Source organism: Terrapene carolina, unplaced genomic scaffold, assembly GCF_002925995.2.
Source record: "Terrapene carolina triunguis isolate 2854851 unplaced genomic scaffold, T_m_triunguis-2.0 Scaffold66, whole genome shotgun sequence".
In the NCBI taxonomy this organism is placed as follows: Eukaryota; Metazoa; Chordata; order Testudines; family Emydidae; genus Terrapene; species Terrapene triunguis.
Window position 1 is genome coordinate 72,138,593 of NW_020664417.1, and position 16,597 is coordinate 72,155,189.

A 16,597-nucleotide genomic window follows, 5' to 3' on the forward strand; every position below is an offset into this window, starting at 1 on the left:
CCAGAGTGTGTATCTTTGTTTGCTGTACTTTGAACCTAAGACAGAGGGGGGTCCTCTGAGCTCTTTAAGTTTGATTACCCTGTAAAGTATTCTCCATACTGATTTTACAGAGATGATTTTTACCTTTTTCTTTAATTAAAAACCTTCTTTTTTAAGAACCAGATTGATTTCTCCTTGTTTTAAGATCCAAGGGGGTTTGGATCTGTATTCACCAGGAGTTGGTGAAAGGAGGGTGGAAGGAAGGAGGGGGGATGGTTAACTTCTCCTTGTTTTAAGATCCAAGGGGGTTTGGATCTGTGTTCACCAGGGAATTGGTGAAAGGTTTCTCAAGGCTTCCCAGGGAGGGAATTCTTGTGATGGTGGCAGCGGACCAAAGCTAAGCTGGTAGATAAGCTTAGAAGTTTTCATGCAGGCCCCTACATTTGAACCCTAAAGTTCAAAGTGGGGATCCAGCCTTGACAGATGGAGATTCCACCACCTCTCTAGGTAACCCATTGTTTCACCACCCTCCTAGTGAAATCGTTTTTCCTAATATCCAACCAAGACTTCCCCACTGCAACTTGAGACCATTGCTCCTTATTCTGTCATCTGCCACCACTGAGAAAAGCCTAGCTCCATCCTCTTTGGAACCCCTCTTTAGGTAGTTGAAGGCTGCTATCAAATCCCCCCTCTCACTCTTCTCTTCTGCAGACTAAATAAGCCCAGTTTCCTCAGCCTCTCCTCGTAAGTCATGGGCTCCAGCCCCCTAATCATTTCCATTGCCCTCCGCTGGACTCTCTCCAATTTGTCCACATTCTTTCTGTATGGGGGGCCCAAAACTGGAAGCAGTACTCCAGATGTGGTCTCACCAATGCCGAATAGAGGGGAATAATCACCTCCCTCAATCTGCTGGCAATGCTCCTACTAATGCAGCCCAACATGCCATTAGCCTTCTTGGCAACAAGGGCACACTGTTGACTCATATCTAGCTTCTTGTCCACTGTAATCCTCAGGTCCTTTTCTGCAAAACTGCCGCTTAGCCCGTCGGTCCCTACCCTGTAGCGGTGCATGGGATTCTTCCATCCTAAGTGCAGGACTCTGCACTTGTCCTTGTTGAACCTCATCAGATTTCCTTTGGCACAATCCTCCAATTTGTCTAGGTCCCTCTAGACCCTATCCCTACCCTCCAGCGTATCTACCTCTCCCTCCAGCTTAGTGTCATCCGTGAACTTGCTGAGGGTGCAATCCATCCCATCACCCAGATCATTAATGAAGATGTTGAAAGAAACCAGCCCCAGGACCAACCCCTGGGGCACTCCACTTGATACCAGCTGCCAACTAGACATCGAACTGTTGATCACTACTTATTGAGCCAAACGATCTAGCCAGCTTTCTGTCCACCTTATAGTCCATTCATCCAATCCATACTTCTTTAACTTGCTGGCAAGAATACTGTGGTAGAGCATGTCAAAAGCTTTTCTAAAGACAAGGTATATCACATCCCATTTTTAAAGATGGGCACTGTATTTGCCTTTTTCCAATCGTCCAGGACCTCCCCCAGTTGCCACAAGTTTTGAAAGATAATGGCTAATAGCTTTGCAATCACATCAGCCAACTCCCTCAGCACTCTTGGATGTATTGCATCTGGCCCCAGGGACTTGTGCATGTCCAGGTTTTCTAAATAGTTAGTAACCTGTTCTTTCACCACTGAGGGCTGCTCACCTCCTCCCCATACTGTGCTGCCCAGTACAGCATTCTGGGAGCTGACCTTGTCTGTGAAGACAGAGGCAAAAAAAGCATCGAGTACTTCAGCTTTTTCCACATCATCTGTCACTAGGTTGCATTCAGTAAAGGTCCTACACTTTCCCTGACCACCTTCTTGTTGCTAACATACCTACAAAAACCCTTCTTGTTACCCTTCATATCCCTTCCTACCTGCAGCTCCAATTGTACTTTGGCCTTCCTGATTACACCCCTGCATGCTCTAGCAATATTTTTATACTCCTCCCTAGTCATCAGTCCAAGTTTCCACTTCTTGTAAGCTTCCTTTTTGTATTTAAGCTCACCAAAGATTTCATTGTTAAATCAAGTTGGTCGCCTGCCATATTTGCTATTCTTTCTGCACATTGGTATGGTTTGTTCCATGTCCTCAATAAGCCTTTTTTAAAATACAGCCAGCTCTCCTCGACACCTTTTCCTCTCATATTAGCCTCCCAGGGGATCCTGCCCATCAGTTCCCTGAGGGAGTCAAAGTCAAAATTCAGAATGTTTAAAATGAGCTCTAATTTAAGGAAATAATTGTCTTTTCACTTTGCAAATCAATGGTAAGTGAGTTTTGGAGGCACTGATATGGAAGGCCCAGAAGTTTGATTGCAGAGTAAGTAACTTGTCAGCAGTTGCTTTACAATATTTGTATACCATATCACATTCTCTCTGTGTATATATATATATATCATATCTTTTTGTGTGCTGAGAAAGGTTCCTTATTGAGACACAAATAGAATGCACATGGCAATCACTTACATTTAAAAAAAATATTCTTGAGCACTGATTTATTGCAAATGCATTCGTCCTTGTAAACCATGATTCTTTTATATGCTAGGATTGAACTTGTTCTCTGTCTATGGAAGGCTTACCAGTGACAAAACCCAACACTGCTTTCCAAATATTTTTTTTATTCATAGATCCTATATAAAACATTTCAAACAAAGCAGAGAACAGTGGAAAAGCAGTTGTATCTTCTAAATATAATTACATTTTTAAATTTCTTTAGGATTAGAGTGAGTAGAGAAAAATGTAAACAAATGCCTCCTGTATTAAAGGCAATTGGGTGTTCAGTTTCTTAATAGTACTCCACATGATTTACACACACAAAATCTTGTTACTTTTTTAGCTTCCGTAATGGTATCTTCACATATGGAACCAAGAAAAAAAATATATTGGGAGACCAGTGAATGCTGAAAATTATACTTGTTTTCTTAAATGAAATACCTTGGGCCAAATTCATCCTTAATTTCACTGAAGATAGACCAGTAATTAATTTGGCTATCTTTTCTAAAGGCAACATTTTTCTCTTTTGTATTACAATGGAATGTGCACTTCCAGATTGCATCCATTATCTCTGGGGACTGTCTTCCTGACATTCAGCTCTGCTACTAAACATTAGAATAATAAATGTTAAATATTCATATAACTAATTTGAATTAGTCTATCATTTTTGCAGAAGTACGGAAAGCAAGTACATGGTGAGAAAATAACTCATACATTTCACTTTTTTAAAAAGTGCAACAGGACATCAATCATTCTCAAGATAGGAATAAAATTCTGCAGTTAATATTCAGGCAAAACTCATCTTTATTTCAATGGCTTTGGACAGCTAGGTTTGGCCCATGGTGATTAAAAGTCTGAATGCAGATCACTAGACCTTTATGCCTTCATACTCTCTTCAGTCCCAATGCTGACTTTGTAGATTTTTTTCATGGTACATTTTCTTGGTGGATTATTCTGATCTGAATTTTTTAGAAGCACTGAATGACACCAACTCAATAGTTATTTTCACAAAGTCTCATGACCCCAACAAAGATAAAAACACGTTTGAAAAAAATCACATTTTTTGCACTTAATGTCTCACTTATAACACAACATATTAAAGGAGATGTAAAGTATTTTTCAAAGATAAAGCTGACTGATTTCTATGGAGTTACACCAGAGATGTATTTGGCCCACTGATCTTTATTTAGCATACTAGATATTGACTCCCACCACTTCAATTACTGACTTTGTAACCACAGCAAATCTATAAAAATAATTGAAATAAAATGTTAAGGGGTGTGCAGGTTATATTAGCCAATATTGTCAGCTCTCTGCTTTCTGCTACGCAACTATGCGTTGAGTCTGTATTTTCAGGGTTTTTTAAATTTTCGTTGATTTGCTATTCCACTTGTGTAAAGGCAGGCCAGGTACGATAGTGCTTTTTAAGGCAGAATTGCTAATATATGGCACTGTGCATGCTATGGATGTGAGTGAAATGTATAGATATCATAGAAACAAACAGCAAGTATGAGTTTTATTGGCTTTGGCATCTCTGTCCCTTGGAGCTTCAACTAAATAAATGAGTTACTGTTTGTCAGAGGAAGCTGAAACATAAGAAAATGTTCATAGCGCCTAAAGCCAAACATATGGAGCTTTGGAAAAAATTGAAGTGATCTACTGTACAATATGTTTGGATTCTTATTTCCAAAACCTGGTGTTTGATTATGTAAGGTACAACTTTCCTACTGCCCTTCACAGTTTAAGGGCAATCCTGAGTGGTGTGATGGAGATTTGAATGCTATTTGAGTCTTTGTCAGAGCTCCAGAGATAGAAGCACTTGTCCCTATACTGGCTGTTGTGTAACAGGACACAGTGGGCCTGATTCTGATCTTGCTCACACTGGTATAAATCAGTTAGAGGAGTTTAAAGGATTCATGTAAAACCAGCATTGGTGAGAGCAGAACTAGCCCCCTGATACCTTTTTGTTTCAGGGGTGCTGGAACAATTTGTATAGTGGGGGTGCTGAGAGCCATTGAACCAAACTGTAAATCCTGTATATGATGGAAACCACTTCAAAACCAGGGAGGTTGAGAGATGGGGGAAGGTTTGTTTTAAGCCACCTGGCATCCTTCTCTCCAGCATAAAGCACAGTTCTGAGCTGCTCTACCTTACACCAGCTGCCCCAACACCCAAGTACTCTCAACCTAGGAGTCTTGTTGAGTTCTTGGTAGGATGACCAGATGTCCTATTTTTAAAGGGACAGTCCTGTATTTGAGCTCTCCGGCAGGTGTCCCGACTTTTCCTTAAAAATGAGCAAATTGTCCTGTATTTCCCCTTCCCTCCCCCATCACTACTGGCTGTTCTGCTGCTGGCTGGATCCCTGCTCACCAGCCACCTGCTCACCAGCGGTGAGTGTGGGGGCATTCAGTGGTTGACGGTGAGGATGGTTGTGTAAGGCTGGTAGCGGCGTGAAGATGTAGCGCGCAGGGCCAGCCGCTCCCGTGCTGGCTCTCGCTGGTGATGGCTGATGAGTGCGGGGCAGACACTGCACAGCGGCCAGTTACGTGTCACTTCTGCTGCCCACCCATCAGCCCTTTACGTGCTCCCCCCTCACTGTCCTCTCTCTGCTTTGCCCCTTTGCCTCCTCAGCTCTGCTGCTCTTCCATGTCCCCCCCAGCAGGGCGTATCCCACTCCCAGCACTGAGTGGAGAATCAGTCCCAGTCAGAGTGCTGAGCTCACCAACAACCTGGCTGAGAGGCTCCTTCCTTCTCCCACTGCCTCTGGATGGGAAGGCATCCTGGGAAAGCCCAAAACCCTCTGTCCTGGGATGCTGACCAGGAGGAGCCAAGCCCTGCATGCGCCAAAGCCCCACACAGCACTGGCACGGGGAAGCCTCTCTGCCCCTCAGCTAAGCTCTGGAGTGGTGGGGGAGGGGAGAAAGTGATTTCCAACCTGTTCACATGCTGAACCTGCAGACTCCACAGCAGCCTGCCGGTCAGGGGCTTAGCACCCTCTTCACACACACCCCCAGCCCTGGGTCCTGCCCCCAGGAGTGTGAGGCTGCTCCGTCCCCATGGCACCCTCCCCTGCTGAGCCTTGTCTCTGGCTGGGTTTGCTGAAAGCCCTGTAGTCAGGTTCCCTGAGGCCTGGTACACAATACATCCTTAGGCCTTAACCCAGCCGCCTCCTGTCCCCCTGGCTACAGTGCAGGCAGGAAGGTGTTATGTCGGTGGCCAGCAGCAGCCTGGAGGTGTTAACTGCCTTTTGACACTGTGCAGGCAGGAAGGGACAAGTGGACATGGGCCAGGTCATCCCTCCCCATCCCCTCCCCTGCGGTTGGAAGCAGCCTCCCACACAGTGCTGTAAGTCTGCTGCTGGCCACATTCTGGTGTGAGCCCTGGCAGAAATCTGGGGATGGGGGGCATGTTACTCTGTATGCTCCCCCACATGTTGCCTCAGGAAGATGTGGCGCCAGTTACCGGGAGAGGCAGGTCCGTCTTGGGGGCTCAGCCAGGATATGGAGGTCAGGGAGGGTCAGGTCAGTCAGTCACCCTCCTGTGTGAGAGAGGTGTACGGGAGTGTGTGTGTCACCCCTCCCCTTGTGTGTGTGGGGGGAATGGGGAGTGTGTCACCCCTCCCTGTGTGAACCCTAAAGCCTTAAAGATAAGAAGGTAAATAATAAAAATCCAACGACACAGTATTTCTTTTTAAGGGGGGCTCAGTCAACTCGATGTTAATTTGAATGTTTGTACTGCATAGTTCTGATTGCCATTGAACTCGCTTGAATACCAGTAATTTTAAGACGTCCTGAATTCAGCATAGGGAAATATAGTCACCCTAGTTCTTGGCTGCATCTGGGTCCCAATCGTAACAGCTTCCAAAGTACATTTTGCCATCTGCATTTGACTAGGTGGTTGCAACCTTTATTTTGGATGTGACCCTCACCATAGTTAACCAGACCTTTGTCATGACTACTGAAAAGCTCTCTCTGTGGGGCTACTGAATCAACCAGAAACCTTTGACTGCTGGTACACCGGACCCTCGCTAGAATGCGGGGACCACGTTAAAATGAAATTATATTTTTGTGATCGAAATTTCAGTACAAGTATATGTAGTTGTGTATTTGCAGGTTATAGCGGGCTAACGATGCATCAAAACTCAGAACTGTAGCGAAAAATGAGTCTACAAGATACAATACTCACCACGGATGTCAGTGGAAATAGCATTTTGAAATGGAAGCAATTTTAATGAATTTGGTTAAATGCTTTGTGTGCTTTGTTTTGATTGTCCTCTTTCAGGCGCCATGAACTTCCGTCTTCACGTATGGAATGCCATAGAGAAACTTCCGTCTTCGTGTATGGAATGCCATAGAGAAACTTCCGTCTTCGTGTATGGAATGCCATAGAGAAATTTATATACACTGAATATATAAATATGTATATAGAAATTTTTGTAGCACTAATTACCTTCACATCCATAAAGTATAGAAAACCTTAGAAAATAAACTCCTACTTGAAGGAAACAATAAACGAGAAAAAAAGTGTTGCTTTATTAGAGATTTAAAGTGGACATTACAATAAACTAGTCTAGTTTTTCTTTTAAAAATCGGTGAGTTGCTTTTGCTTCTTGCTGCTGTGCTGCTTCCGCTTAGCAAACTGCAAAGGACTACATAGCTGCATAATTTTTATAGGTTCAATGTCTTGCGTCTCAAACCATCTCAAAGCAGTCTCTAAGCCGGCTACGGTCGCAGTTGACATTGGAACAACATCCACTTCTTCTTCCACAGCGAAGGCCAATTCTTCAGGTTCTGGAATGTTGTTTGGTTGTACTGCCTGAAGAATTTGGTCATCCGTTAGACTTTCAGCAAGGGGATAAAATTCTTCTGCTTCATCGTCGCCTCTTATCCAGGACTCGCTATTTTGTGGCAGAACAGTTACCCCGAGCCCAGACAGTTGCTGAGACAGCTCCTGCATCCACTCCATGTCTGTTCTTCTAACTTCCTCCTCTGTAAATCTCTCGAAGTCGAATTCCTCATCAGACTGTGATACAGTCTATGTGTCTTTCCTCCAACAATCTTGCATGTATGATAAGGTAATGAATACCAAGGTCACTTAAAACTCAAAAAAATTGTACTGTACTTAAATTTGAGATCCATGACTATGACCGCGTTATATTCAAATTTGTGTTATATAGACACGTGTTCTAGTGAGGGTCCGGTGTATTTACTAGTGCTTCTTATTTGTCTGTATTGTGTGGCACCTAGAGTCCCCAACTAACTTGAGTGTTATTGTGCTAGGCACTGTTCAAACCATACGTAGTAAGAGAGAAGTCCCTTCCTGAAAAATGTAAAGACTAAGGACTCAGTTGTGGCTTTGCTACAAATTCTGGGTAAAGCAGAGCTGAATATCAGGAAGACAGTCCCCAGAGATGATTCCATTCTAATACAAAAGAGAAAAGTGTTGCCTTTAGAAAAGAGAGCCAAATTAATTACTTGTCTATCTTCAGTGAAATTAAAGATGAATTCGACCCAAGGTATTTCATTTAAGAAAACAAGTACCATTTTCAGCGTTCACTGGTCTTGAACACCCGGTTGAAAAGGGATCCTGGCAGCTCTGTTCAGCAGCACCACTGACCGGGCTGTTAAAAGTCCGGTTGGCAGTGCTGCAAGTCTAAGGCAGGCTAGTCCCTACCTGTCCTAGCTCCATGCTGCACCCCGAAAGTGGCCAGCAGGTCCAGCTCTGTGTGCTGCTCCCACCCTGAGCACTGGCTCCGAACTCCTATTGGCCGGGAACCGCAGCCAATGGGAGCTGGTGGATGGTGCCTGTACCCCAAACCCCTCATCTCCAGCACCCCCAGCCAGAGCCCTCATCCCCTCCCACAGCCCAACTTCCTTCCCCAGCCTGGAGCCCCCTCCCACACCCTGAACCCCTTATTTCTGGCTCCACCCTGGAACCCACACACCCAGTTAGAGCCCTCACCGTCTCCCACATCCCAACCCCTTGCCTCAGCCCAGTGAAAGTGAGTGAGGATGGGGGAGAGCAAGCCACTGAGGGAGGAGGATTGTATTGAGTACGGAGTGGAGCTTCAGGGAAGGGAGCCGGGCCTCTGGGAAGGGGCAGGGCTAGGGTGTTAGGTATTGTGCGATTAGAAAGTTGGCAACCCTATGTGGAAGGGAAAGTAGCAGCCCCAGGAAGGCCACTCTCCACCTTGTGCTGTGACTCAGGATATAGGAAACCTGGATAGGGGAGTAAGGAGGATGGCTTAATGTTCCCATACTGCCCTACACAAGCATGCTCAGTCTGGCCCAATTTTCAGTATTGGTATCTATGTGTGTGTCTGTGTCTGTCTGTCTGTCTGTCTCTCTCTCTCTCTATCCTCGGAGAGTATTTAAAATATAATTAAACTGAGTGTTTTGTTCAATGGGAAAACTAAAATGGAAGGCATAGTTCCAAATTGGACCATTGTGGAGAGCTGTTTGTCATGGTTTCCATTTGGCAGATCAACAGTCCCACACTGGGAAGTAAGAAAGTAGGATGGGACAGAAAAAGCAAGCCAGGGAAGAAAAAAGAAGAGTAAAGGTGGGGAGACAGTGCAAGGGTGAGGGGGCAACTGGTTCTTTCAAAATGACTAGGAGAGACTGCCCCATTTAACTGGAGAGTCAGAGAAATCCATTCCAAAGGAAATTCAGAGTAAATCAGAGTTCCAAAAGTTCTGTACAGAAAGCGAGTCCCTGCCCAGAGAAACAAGGAGAAGTTACAGTCACCTTGCAGTCGTATTGCAATATAGTTCTGTTCAGCTTCTCCAACTAGTGTCTTTGTGCTTGTGGCACCTTAGAGACTAACAAATTTATTTGAGCATAAGCTTTCGTGGGCTACTGCCCACTTCATCAGATGCATAGAATGGAACATATAGTAAGATGATTTTATATATATATACACACACAGAGAACATGAAAAGTTGGAAGTTGCCATACCAACTCCAAGAGGCTAATTAATTAAGATGAGCTATTAGCAGCAGGAGAGAAAAAAACGTTTGTAGTGATAATCAAGATGGCATATTCCAGACAGTTGACAAGAAGTTGGAATATGAACAAGAGGCTGCTAGGCAGCTCGCTAACTCCACATTCTACAGGCATTATCCTCTGATCCCACTGAGGATTACCAAAAGAAACTACACCATCTGCTCAAGAAACTCCCTGAAAAAGCACAGGAAAGATCTGTACAGACACATGCCTAGAACCCTGACCAGGAGTATTCTATTTGCTACCCAAGATCCATAAACCTGGAAATCCTGGACGCCCCATCATCTGAGGCATTGACACCCTAACAGCAGGATTATATGGCTATGTAGACTCTCTCCTCGGGTCCTACACTACCAATGCTACAAGCACTCCCAGCTATCTTCGAGACACCACTGACTTCCTGAGGAAACTACAATCCATCAGTGATCTTCCATAAAACACCATCCTGGCCACTATGGATGTAGAAGCCCTCTACACCAACATTCCACACAAAGATGGACTACAAGCTATCAGGAACAGTATCCCCAATAATGTCACGGCAAACCTGGTGGCTGAACTTTGTGACTTTGTCCTCACCCACAACTATTTCATATTTGGGGACAATGTATACCTTCAAGTCAGCGGCACTGCTATAGGTACCCTCATGGCCCCACAGTATGCCAACATCTTTATGGCTGACTTAAAACAAAGCTTCCTTAACTCTCGTCCCCTAATGCGCCCCTACTCTACTTGTGCTACATTGATGACCTCTTCATCATCTGGACCCATGGAAAAGAAGCCCTTGAGGAATTCCACCATGATTTCAACAATTTCCATCCCACTATCAACCTCCGTCTGGACCAATCCACACAAATAGTTCATTTCCTGGACACTACTGTGCTAATAAGTGATGGTTACATAAACACCACCCTATACCGGATACCTGCTGACCGCTATACTTACCTACATGCCTCCAGCTTCCATCCAGGACACACCACATGATCCATTGTCTACAGCCAAGCTCTAAGATACAACCGTATTTGCTCCAATCCCTCAGACAGAGACAAACACCTACAAGATCTCTATCAAGCATTCTTAAAACTGCAATACTCACCTGCTGAAGTGAAAAAACAGATTGACAGAGCCAGAAGAGTACTCAGAAGTCACCTACTACAGGACAGGCCCAACAAAGAAAATTACAGAACACCACTAGCCGTCACCTTCAGCCCCCAACTAAAACCTCTTCAGCACATCATCAAAGATCTATAACCTATCCTGAAAGATGATCCCTCACTCTCTCAGATCTTGGGAGACAGACCAGTCCTCGCTTACAGACAGCCCTCCAACCTGAAGCAAATACTCACTAGCAACCACAGAACAAAAACACTAACCCAGGAACCTATCCTTACAACAAAGCCCGATGCCAACTCTGCCCACATATCTATTCAAGTGACACCATCATAGGACTTAATCACATCAGCCACGCTATCAGGGGCTCGTTCACCTGCACATCTATCAATGTGATACATGCCATCATGTGCCAGCAATGCCCCTTCAAAAACCAGTAGGGGAACACTCAACCTCTCTGGTCACTCAGTAACAGACTTAAAGGTGGCAATTTTGCAACAGAAAAGCTTTAAAAACAGACTCCAATGAGAGACTGCTGAACTGGAATTAATTTGCAAACTAGATACCATTAATTTGGGCTTGAATAGAGACTGGGAGTGGCTGGGTCATTACACAAATTGAATATATTTCCCCATGTTAAGTATCCTCACACCTTCTTGTCAACTGTCTGGAATGGGCCATCTTGATTACCACTACAAAAGTTTTTTTTTCTCCTGCTGATAATAGCTCATCTTAATTAATTAGCCTCTTAGAGTTGGTATGGCAACTTCCACCTTTTCATGTTCTCTGTATGTATATATCTTCCTACTATATGTTCCAGTCTATGCATCTGATGAAGTGGGCTGTAGCCCATGAAAGCTTATGCTCAAATAAATTTGTTAGTTTCTAAGGTGCCACAAGTACTCCTGTTCTTTTTACATTTGGAAGGCGTTCTTCACAATCACACAATGGGCAGACTTAATTAAAAAAAAATTGGTGGGTCTTATTCGCCCCTTCCTTACACCTGTTTTGCACTACTGTAATTCTGAATTCAATGGAATCTCTTCAGTGTAAGTGAGAGAAGAGTCAGACGCTTTGTTACTGGAAGACTGTTGCATAGTAATTTTAAAAAACAGCAGTCATGCAGCACTATAATCGCATTACACAGGAGCCTACGAAAATAAATAGGGAGTTTGAACTATGAGAAATAGATGACATTTAATAGGATAATAGGGTTATTATAACAATCTATAACCCATTAACAACCCCCACCCCACCCCCACCCTGTGGCTGGCAGGGTGCTAAGAGACCATTGAAAGTGAAGTGGCCTGTTAAAATGTGTTAACTATTTATGCCAGTAGTTTGCAACCTTTCCAGACTACTGTACCCCTTTCAGGAGTCTGAAGCCTGAGCCCGGCGGCTGAAGCATGTAACTTAGTTTCATGGGGCCCCAGGCAGTTGCACTGCTTGCCACTCCCTAATGCTGGCACTGCAACCTCCCTAAACCTGTGCTGTGATGCCCCCCTTGGAGTGTGTGACCTCAGGGTTGAGAAACACTATTCTAGATGAGTTCATGTACCCCCTGGAAGGCCTCTGTGTACCCCCAGAGGTACACATACTCTTACTTGAGAGCGACTGACTTATGCTGAACAGTCTGTTCCACCTTGTATTTAGCCGTGACACTGAGTAAAATTCCCAGACCTGAAGAAGAGCTCTGGGTAAGCTTGAAAGTGTGTCTCTGACCCACAGAAATTGGTCCAATAAAAGATATTACCTCACCCATGCCCCTTCTCTCTAATATCCTGGGATCAACAAGGCTACAACAACATTAGTAGTGTCAATTCAGTTTCTAATGGGTAAGTGCCATTATTATAGTTGGCAATAATGAGAAATCTTGTTGCTGGTCTCTGCAGAGAAGCCAAGGCGTGAATGGATATGGAGACCAAACCACACTCTTATCGTTACAATTCACCTTTCTAAGATTACAGCTTATGCTGTATCTGTTCTGCAAATAAATTCAGGACTTCATTCTCGAGGGCAAACATTCCTAGTATCTTTCCTGGTGTGGAAAAGGAAACCCTGGTGTCTGTCTAGTGTGCCCAGGTTGTATCCTCTCTTTCAGATCGTCCAGAACCTAGTGCAGAGGTTCTGGCTGTACTTGTGAGCATATTTCCTTATTTATGCATGCCTATCAGTGGTCCCCAAAAGTCCAAGACCTGCTTGTCAGCTTTATCCTGGCAATGGCCAAGATGGCAGTCCATGCTTCCAGCATGAAGAAGTTTGATGGGGAGTGGAGATGGGGCAGGGATGGTGTTCTCTGAGACTGGGGAGGCTAGTTCTATTCCTTTATTGTCTCATGCATCTGGACATAACTCCCCTGGGTGGCATCACTGACTTCTTTGTGGAAAGGTGTGTGACATCCAGGGCACTCTGCTCAGGGTCCCCATCCAGTATCCTTATTTTGAACATTTGACCCTCACTCCTGTCCCTGCTTTTTTTCATTTGTTGTCTCCTATAATGTGTTGCCACCTGGTTTCTGTGGCCACTCCCCTCAATTTCAATAGGTCAGTGTTTCCCAAACTTGGAACGCCGCTTGTGTAGGGAAAGCCCCTGGTGGGCCGGGTCAGTTTGTTTACCTGCCCCATCCGCAGGTTCGGCCAATCGTGGTTCCCACTGGCAGCGGTTCGCTGCTCCAGGCCAATGGGAGCTGCTGAGAAGCAGCGGCCAGTACGTCCCTCGGCCCGCGCCGCTTCCAGCAGCTCCTATTCGCCTGGAGCGGCGAACTGCGGCCAGTGGGAGCCGCGATCGGCCGGACCTGCAGATGGGCCAGGTAAACAAACTGACCCGGCCCGCCAGGGGCTTTCCCTACACAAGCGGCATCCCAAGTTTGGGAAACACTCCAATTCTCTATTGCAGTATTAGAATTCACTTATTAGAGTAAAAACAAAAAAATATGCCCAAGATATCAACAACCTAAAATTTGAATTCACTATGAGCAGCCTAAGAGAACATCAATCTGGGAGATTTCTAATTGGGCCAATATCATAGGCCCAATAATTGAACTTGGATGCCTAAAGTTAGGCACCTGAATATCAATGTAGCTGCCTAAATAAAGATTTAGGTCCTGATTCTGCAAGGGTCTCTGCAGAATCCTCTTGAAATTCAATAACACTCCAAGCAAGGGTTCATTGGCATGGAGCAGCTTCCAGGACTGGGCCAGCTTAGGATCCATAATGTTTCTTGATATTCAAACAGTATTAACAATCAATAAACTATATACTTAAATCTCTTCATATCCAATACCGTTTTTTAAATTAAGAATTGTGACTTTATTAAATATTTTCATTACAAATCCAAGCAAAAGCCTACAAAACCAAATGAATGGGAACATGCCTGTACAGTTTACTTTAAAGATATGTTTTTAGGTTGAACATGTGTTTAAATCAACTTAAAAGCAATAGATATCATATTACACACCCTTGCTCATGTGAGCAATCCTTACTTATATGAGTAGTCTCATTTCCTTCAGAGGGAGGCTGCTCACATTAGGAAAAGGTTGCGGCTGAGCCCTAGCTCATTAGAAGCTGTAGATGTATGTAAATGATGATGTTACTGTTTGGTACATATTTAAGGAGGTATGGGAAGGCACTTGCATTTAGCCTTAACACCTTTTTACAGCCTTGTCTAATTTACAGTCGCAAAGATATTAATACCTGTTAAATCAGAGTTTGTAATGGAAAGCCTGATGGATCTTTAATGATAGGACTGTGACATTAATGAAAGCTGACTCTGTTAACAGTAAATATTTCACTGTTAGTCTGGTCATGATTTTTTTTTTTCTAAAGTGCTTAATGTCTTGATTACAAGAGTGCCAGTTTAATGATTTCTTGTCATCAGAGCAGCATGTAAAGAAACAAAAAAGTTAACCTTCCTCAGGCAAATGACTGCATAGCTGCTGCATGTGTCATGGTTACAGGGCAAGCTGTATTTTTAGACCTGTTTTAGTCCCTTTCACATACATCCTTCAGGTGAGAAGCTTAGCTTCCTTTACCTCTCTCACCGGTGGGACCCTTAGGCTCTATCACTCTTGGACTGGATCTCTGGGTGACAGCCCCTCTGTTTCCCAACTATTTTAACACAAAAAGCCCAGTTGTGTTTGGTATCTTCCTCTGGGGAATGGCTGATTTTAAAGTGGCTCAAAAACAGCTTATTTAAAACAAAATACCATTTTGTTTTACTGCTTTTAGGTGAATACTATTTATTCACCTAAAAGCAGAGGTGAAAGTAAGCCGGTCCGGTCCGGCGTACCAGCAAGAGCCAGTACGCCGTGCCGGACCGCACCAGCTTCCGCGGCGGGGATTTAAAGGGCTCTGGGCTCCCCGCAGCGCAGCTCGGCGCCTGGGCTGGGGCTGGGATTTAAAGGGCTCGGGGCTCCCTGCAGCGGCAGGAGCTCCGGACCCTTTAAATCCCGGCCCCAGCCCGGCAGCATTTAAAAAGAAAAAAGTTTCGTTCACTTTCACTGTATCCTAAATAGTGTTGTGAATAAACACTGGATATTAAATAAATAAGCAATAAATAAGGAGTTCAATGACAAATTTGGTTCAGCCTCTCCTTAGTCTTTAAACGAATGAATAATAATTCAGGATCAAATTTGTTTTCAAGATAAACAAAATTACTCATTTTAATGTTGTCTGTCTATACACAATTCTTATACTTAGGTGTGTTTTGATACTTTTGAAGTGTTTCAGGCTTTATTATTGGAGCTGTGTGAAATATTCCCATTTAACTTCAATCTGCCTGAGCCTTGGATTTGATAATGCTTTTGTTGGCAGTTTGCAAGTAACTATGAGCCGAGGTTGTGTGCACATAGGAAATGCATGAATCTCCCTTTTTTGTCCTCCAACAGCATCTCACTTTCCAGTAATCCTCAAGACTACCCCTTCTTACATTAATACCTTCTGGTCAGTTGTGTGTGTGTGTGGGGGGGAATGACAGTGGCCTGCCCCTTTCTTGCTTGCTCCTCCTGGGTCTAGCTGGCTCTAGGGTTCTTCGGTGGCTCTTCTCACACCAAGAAGACCTTTGGAGAGTTGCCAGCTGTGGGCCTCTGCCCTCCCCAGTCCTAAAGGTTTTTTCTGGGGTCAAGGAGTTTATGAAGATATGTATGTTTCCTTCTTACCCCTAATAGTGCAATGGAAGTAGGAAAAACACTTCTGCCAACTGGCTTTTCTGAGCTGCGTTTAAAAGGAGTCCTATGATCCTTAGTATGCTAGATAAGGAACCATTTTGGTTTCCCATCAACCGCATACCAGGGTTAAGGTTTCTCTTAGATTGGGGGTTTCTTAGCTACCAGTTTTATGGAGCTATTGTCATCCTCTGTTCAACAAAGCCAGCTAGCATTGAGAGTTGGGAGAGGAGATGGTTTGGGAAGAGTTTGTGCTAGCATTGTACTATTGGGAAGCAAGGGTGGGAAGCAAATGTGTGAATATGTGTCATGCCATCATAGCTCTCGATAAGATGCTTTAAGGAAAGTCTGATGGAGAGTTAGTTAATCTATCCTGACTCACCCGATGAATCTGCGGGCAGTTAGTTCCCTTCAAAACCAAACTCTGCAGAGTTTGCACAGCTCTGTTTATTAATTAGTGCAGGGATTGGCAACCTTTGGCATGTGTCTCGCCAGGGTAAGCCCCCTGGCAGGCCGGGCCAGTTTGTTTACCTGCCACGTCTGCAGGTTTGGCCGATCGCGGCTCCCACTGGCCGCGGTTTGCCGTCCCAGGCCAATGGGGGCTGCGGGAAGCTGCGCGGGCCGAGGGATGTGCTGGCCGCCACTTCCCGCCGTCCCCATTGGCCTGGAGCGGTGAACTGCGGCCAGTGGGAGCCGTGATCGGCCAAACCTGCGGACGCGGCAGGGTAAACAAACCGGCCCGGCCTGCCAGGGGGCTTACCCTGGCGAGCCGCTTGCCAAAGGTTGCCGATCCCTG

At 44.7% G+C, this 16,597-nt stretch overlaps 1 protein-coding gene across 2 annotated transcripts in view; it reads left to right on the forward strand.

The window, feature by feature from the left end:
• The window catches only part of KCNIP4 (potassium voltage-gated channel interacting protein 4), a 403,978-nt gene that overhangs the window by 48,391 nt on the left and 338,990 nt on the right, over positions 1 to 16,597 (forward strand). The window contains exon 1 of one of the 2 annotated variants that reach the window (XM_026648008.1): positions 5,927 to 6,050. The exons of the other annotated variant lie outside the window; for it this stretch is intronic. Coding sequence (XP_026503793.1) covers positions 5,927 to 6,050 — 124 coding nt within the window. Of the gene's footprint in view, positions 1 to 5,926; positions 6,051 to 16,597 lie in introns of those variants that run through there. 2 annotated transcript variants of the gene reach the window in all.